Consider the following 6,830-nt stretch of genomic DNA (forward strand, 5'->3'; position numbering starts at 1 on the left):
GAAGCCTATTTTGTGATCACAGAACAATTACGGTAGCGAGTAGTATTGAAAAGCCGATTACTCTCACCCTGGAGACCGTGGATTGTGTCCCTGTTCCCGGGGACCGCTAACTGATCATTCATTATCCTTTTGAAAAAGGGTAACTAATCATTTGTTACTCTTTCAAAAACAGAAACTACCCTCTTTTGTGTACCTTATTGTAAAGTGTTACCAAAACGAATCTTGTTCAGCACCACTTACTTACCTGTTCATAAGTTATGTGATTCGAGAGATGATATATCTTCAATTTTAAGATGTTGCATCATTATTGTAATGATCAAAAAGCAAGTGCAGAAGAACAACACTGTAGGCTCAAATTAGGCCATATTATTTACTTTAAGTGAAGCAATTTCAGTCACATGAAGCTGAAGTGCAACTTCACATTTTAGATGTTGAGTCTAGCAATAACTTTCTGGGCCAGTGGTGTAGAATGTAACAAATTCTGCATGTGTCACTAAAATAAATGGCTTAAAAGGTATTACTTGTCCTGAAGAATCCATAGTACTAAGTACTCGCCAACATTGTGTCTGTGGCTAAAATTACAATTATTAATGCCTCTGTGTGTGCATGATGGGCAGAGGCATATGACCCAGCCACGCATAACAGGCGATCAATGTCAAGCCCATTCTAGAAGGATGTTTTTGGAACAAGCGAGCTTTAACAATGGTTTTTTTTGGACGTTACTGTAGAAAATAAAGACCGGACTCAGGTACTACAGCACTGCTCAAACAACACATTCACAAGGACATTAAGATATGATTTGATGATATTATAAATTGTTTAAATTAAGGTGACCAGATTTCTCAGACAAAATCCGGGGACATTTTCAGCTCAGAAGCGTATTTACCTCCAAAACAAGTAATGTTTTTATTTTTGTAAAACTTAAAACGGGGACACTAGACCTAGAGCTGTTCTTATTAGGGGAGCCCCCCCCCCCCCCCCCCCCCCCCCCCCCCCCCCCCCCCCAAGGTATGATCCTAGACCCACCCCTGCTGCTACTTCCTACTCCACTCCACTACACCTCAAGATAGAAAGTCCTAATATTTCCAGATAAGAAATCCATCCTTATACTTCAAGATAAAAAGTCCTAATATTTCAAGATAAAAAGTCCTAATATTTCAAGATACCGGGGACATTTCCGGGGACAGATCCAGCCGGGGACAGGTAGCCAAAATCGGGGACTGTCCCCGGAAACCGGGGATGTCTGGTCACCTTAGTTTAAATCCCAAAGACAATATACTTAAGTGTTAAGTTATACTTAAGTTAAGTGTTGAAAATAATGCCTGAAATAGAGAAAAAAAAGCTTTTGAACACCAACCTCAGATATCACCTCATTGTTGGTGTTGTCCTTTGGTTCTGTGTGTGGAATAAAAGCTGTGGACGAATCGTTGGAGCTCTCCTTTTCCTAGATAGATAGATAGATAGATAGATAGATAGATAGATAGATAGATAGATAGATAGATAGATATGAAGCTTCAGATTAGATACAGCAACCACACAGTAAATTGCCCCTTCAGTTGACATTGAAGCTATCGACGTCTGCAAGTCGTACAAAAGCTGAGACGTTAATTGTGTACGAGTCAGTACCTGTGTGAGTCCTGGACTGGGTTGTGCTAGCGGTTTTGGCTGAACAGGTTTTGGTTCCTCCACTCTGCCGTTTTTCACAGCCTCCAGCGCAGTGGTAGTTGAGTCCAGACTGACTTTGGGCGTAGAGCGAGGACTGGTCTGAGGACTGGTCTCATTGTTATTGTTCTGCTTTAACAGGTGACTCTTCATCAAGCTGGGAGTTCTGGAAAAGTGTTATATCATTAGAACATCTCTGCATAATCAAATGTGCTCATTTGAAAAAATACACTAATAGACATTCATCATTAATTGGGAAGATATTACTGTAATTCATTTTCAACAAACTGGGTACATGATTAATCAGTGTTAATAACCTTGTTGACATGCATCTGGTGCCAATTTGTGATTTATTGGCCCACTTGTTAATTCTTTTGGTTGAACACAGAAATCTTCTTTTCTGGAAGTTTAAGCTACAGTAATAGCAGATATAATTATTTTGATAACAATCGATTCAAACTGCAGGAGATTCACAAAATGTGGAAAAGAAATTCATGTCACGTATTTATTACAACCATCTACAAGGAGAATAATGATTGAATCTGAATCAAATCAACTCTACACATTGACAAAAAACACACTGTATACACACATTTAGCCACATGTTTGTTAAACTGGAATATACAGGGCATTTAGATGGACAGCAGAGAAGTAAAAGGTGTGGTAGTTAGGTGGTTTAAAAAAAATTGTTGTACATTTTCAACTTTTTTCTGCAGTAAAAATCTATTTTGAATGCATAAAAAATGCAGGTTATTTCATACCCAATAATTTAATTTTGTCAAAGAAATTTTTTAAATAATTGAGAAATTAGGTTGCAGGGCAAGCAGTGACATTTGGATTAGAAATTACTTTTAATCAGAAGGTTCTTGGTTTAAATTTTGGAGTAAAAGAGTGAATTATTTCTTAGTGGCAACTGCCTTGGTGCCTTTGAGCAAAGTACTTAACCTACAAATGTTCCAGTGGCCAACAGTAGAAAACTGTGGTTTTACTAGACTGCTGCCAGTTGTCAGTGTGTTTTTTTCTAAGCATTAAGCAAAAATGTTTTATCTTCTAAACCTGAAACGATTCCTTGAGTAATTTGATTACAAAAAATTACCGATGCAAATTTCTCGGCGTCGAAGCGTTGTATAATCCATTTAACTATGTAATCCATTTAACAGTCCACTGTGTTTTCGCACGGATGATTATTACTGTCACACAACTTGCTTACGGTGTTGTGTGCACAGGTAACATGGAAAACGCATGGCAGGGGGGAGGAAGACATAGATAAGAAAAACAACAGAAAGTGTCTAAAGTTTGGGTTCATTTCAAGCCGAAACTGAATTAAAAGTGTGCAAAACCGAACTAGCTTACCACAAAAGCCCTGCATCTATGCTTCAGCATCAAAGTATCCAGTCTAACGTTACCACCTAGTCCACAGAGCGGTCCGGGCACATGGTAACTTTGTCATTTAATGTAAAATTAATATGATTGCCAGTTGAAATGAGAGCCCAACTCCGGCAAGGGTCCCCTGGTTTTGCATCACCCGGTTGGACTTAGTAAATGAGGGAGCTCACACACACTGCCGGAACACAGAGCTGGTTAGCTGATTGGGTTAGTTGTTAATTTTAAGAATACTCGACTACTAAAATAATTCATAGCTACAGCCCTATTGGAATCATTTGTAACTAACCAAATTCAAGCTCAGCGTAGTTGTTGTTAGTGGAGACTATAAAACCTTTTACAATCGTCTTCTATATAGATTTCATCATTTAAGACATAATTTCCTTTTAATTTCAACGAAGATAAACTGTTAACAGAGAGATTACATGGAAAACGGGAGCTAAACCAGATCTATGTCAGTGTCACTCAGTCACCATAATCTCCACGTAGAATGATGCCAGAATATCCTCAATATAGATATCCTCAATATCCATAGCAACAAAGGCATGTGAGTGACATCAGGAGGCCTGGCTCACCATATTTGCCTTACCCAACTCATCCAAGACTGTGAGTACCAGTATGTTTGTGTCTCCACAATGATCAAACTGTCAATTTGTTGCATGTGCCTTGTGTCACTAAGGATGGTACATGGTTTCCGCGCTGTATATTTTCCTAGACAAAACCACTGTGTACAACATAAAATCACCAGAGGGGATCTGCAACTGTGACTAGTCATCCAAGAGCTTGATGATGGTCTTAGTGAGGTTGAAAAAGATGATCATGATTAAAACTATGGATTTTTGAAATGATGACTGCCATCTCTTGTCACTCACAGCATGCTGCATGGCTCTCAAAGAGCCAGACCTTGGTTGAAATAAAGTCCTGAGGGTAGGTAGATGGACGTAGTGAGGGTCATGTAGATTTATGGTTCTACTTATAACTTCAAATTCAGAAAAGGTTCAATTTTTTAACTTGTCTTTTTTCTTTCATGACGTTATTTGGGTAAGGTCATTCATTTGATGCTCTTACTTAATTCCCTTCTTCTCCTTCTTCTCTGGTTTGTGTTTGGACACCCTGCTCCTGGAGGCAAGGGAAATGTGGATGTACAGGACTGTCATAATAATGACAGGAAGATAGAATGCTGCTATGGCCGTCCCAAACGTTGCTGCAGGGTTCGAAAGGAACTGTAGAAAGAAAGAAAGAAAACGTTCCATGATCTACATAGAATTTCTGCACATGTGCATTTGATATACAGTGAGTTACCAGTTATGTAGACACATTTGTACAATCTAATGCAATCCCACACAACATTCCTGACATCAATCCTTCATAAAGTTTTTTTTAACTGTACATCTTTGAGGTTGTACCTAGTATTGGATTGCGCTGCAGAATATTAAAAATGTAATATTTTGCGCATCCATCAATATACATTAGAGGTAATATTAAGGCCCAAACACACTGAAAGCGATATCTCATTTGATGCGCTTCAATTGATGTTCCTCAATTAATGCGCCTCAATTGATGCTCATATGGCGCATTGCAAGCATCATATATGAAAGTATACTCTATATACTATAAGTGCCAACACCACAGAATTAGATGTAGCCTAGGAAAGATTGCTATTTAGGCAAAGGTGTATATTAAAGATTCGCCGGTCAGTGATCACTAGTTTAAGCACATAAAACATGCAGGTATGCTATCTATACTTGCTTGTCCTTAATTTTCCGCAGCATCAATCCCTCCTTATTTTACCTCGTCTATGAATGTCATCACAGTTATTGAACTGAAAACTTGAATTGAAAGCTGCCGTGGCATTTTACAATGGTAGGGAGGCGCACCGCCGCTGCAGAGATATGAATGCAATTCACACGGTCATTACTATCCTCTGCTCTCATATTTCACTGTAAAAATACATAGAAGACTGTTTGTAGAGCTGATCTCTTTGGGGTCACTATTTATATGTAGACAGGTACAAGGCTATACTTAGAGATACATGCAGATACCCCCACAGCTGTTGAGTGCATACCTCCGCAAATACCGCAAATGAACACTGACCTCAGTCAGACAGAGGCAGAGAGGAGAAACAAAGGGGCGGGTGTGAAGCGAGCGCGATCAACAGTTTTGGGCAGTAAGGCGCCTGAATATAGTATTGGATGGTCAATCTCCCATCTGTAGGCAGACTCAGGGACGTGCACATTTGGAGGGGCCATTGCACTAATCTGGAAAAAAGGCAGCCCGGAAAAACATATTTCTAAATAAGTTTTACAGTGCAATGTACCTTTAAATTAAGAATACTATTGGCCGCAGCACCTATCTTTCACCCTTTTTACTGACATGGCCCTTTTACAAGAACACTCCCCACATTCATTATGCAGCCGTCTGATTGCCACTCCCTCCCTCTCTGGTCTGGAACCTTGTGGCAGGCCTCATCTTGACTAGAATTATAAGAATCTAACTAAAACGTATACAGTATAATGTGCTTTTCATGGATAAAAACCTGAATACTAGTGCTGCCGGTTGACCTATAGACTGGGGCTGCACTCTTTGATTCTGGTTGAGATGAATAATGTTATGATTTAGCACCACGAGCATTATTTATGTGTACATATTATAAAGAACAATTACAACATGACTAGTAAAATGATGTTACTCAACTGGAACTTTTGATATACATAAAATAATTCACAATGCTATACCCGGCACAGACACAATTTACAGTGTATTTATTATTAAATGAAACGTTTGTTTTAATGTGTCATTAGCTTACTCCAACTTAAAGAAAATGCTTCTGATAAAGTAGGCCAACTTCACATCAAATTAATAATGTGGGATGGTTGCTTGACATTATCAGATGCTTCTCTCACAGCTGGCCTGCTTTTAATCCTGCAAAGTAGCAGATCTTTTATCTGGCTCTTTCTCTCTCTTCTTTGTCGTCTTTCTTGTGAAGGCATACTTAAGCACACATAACTGACAGGCTGTATTGTACATACAGTATATATGTATTTTAATGACAAAATATGGCGCCTTTCACTTTCACTAAGGCCACATCTGATTGTTGGTTGAAAAATAATGTAACGTATTGACAGTAAACAATGTTGAAGCTAGCATGGTTAAGGAGCCCAGACCCTCCCGTCCCTGAGCCTTTCTTCTCTATAACGGGCGTAACGTAGCTACGTTAGCCCGCTAATGCTACACAGGCTGACATTGAGTCTTATCTGAAACTGCTGGCTAAGGATAAACGTAAATATAGCAAGATTGTTATTCACGTTGGCGTTAATGACTCCAGGTTACGCCAAACGGAGGTTACAAAGATCAATGTTGAATCGGTGTGTACATGTCGTCATTTCGCCGCTGGCTATCGAGGTGGTGTCCAGATAATGATGTGGGCTTTGTGGATCACTGGCAGTCTTTCTGGGGAAGACCTGGTCTGATTGGTCTCATTTCTAGAAATCTTGACAAGTTTATTAGTGGACCTAATCCTTGACAATCCATATTTCAATTCAATTCAATTTTATTTATTTATCAATTCATAACAAGAGTTATATCAAGACACTTTACAGATAGAGCAGGTCTAGACCACACTCCAGAATTTACAAGGACCCAACAGTTCTAGTAGTTTCCTCCAGAGCAAGCAACAGTGGCGAGGAAAAACTTCTATATTTGGGACCAGGAGGCAGAGTCCCAGTCTAACACACTTCTCTGCTCCTTAATTCCAGGAGTTACCTAGTAAAAACCCCATAGTGACG

At 39.3% G+C, this 6,830-nt stretch overlaps 1 protein-coding gene across 1 annotated transcript in view; it reads right to left on the reverse strand.

Annotated features, from left to right (window-relative positions):
- chrm4a (cholinergic receptor, muscarinic 4a) overlaps positions 1-6,830 on the reverse strand; it is a 154,715-nt gene that overhangs the window by 5,894 nt on the left and 141,991 nt on the right. Inside the window, exons 3-5 of the mRNA XM_032505915.1 lie at positions 4,114-4,268; positions 1,627-1,828; positions 1,358-1,444 (exon numbers count right to left, since the gene is read on the reverse strand). Of these exons, the coding sequence (XP_032361806.1) occupies positions 1,358-1,444; positions 1,627-1,828; positions 4,114-4,268 (444 nt within the window). The remainder of the gene's footprint in view (positions 1-1,357; positions 1,445-1,626; positions 1,829-4,113; positions 4,269-6,830) is intronic.

Source organism: Etheostoma spectabile, chromosome 24, assembly GCF_008692095.1.
Source record: "Etheostoma spectabile isolate EspeVRDwgs_2016 chromosome 24, UIUC_Espe_1.0, whole genome shotgun sequence".
Taxonomy (NCBI): domain Eukaryota; kingdom Metazoa; phylum Chordata; class Actinopteri; order Perciformes; family Percidae; genus Etheostoma; species Etheostoma spectabile.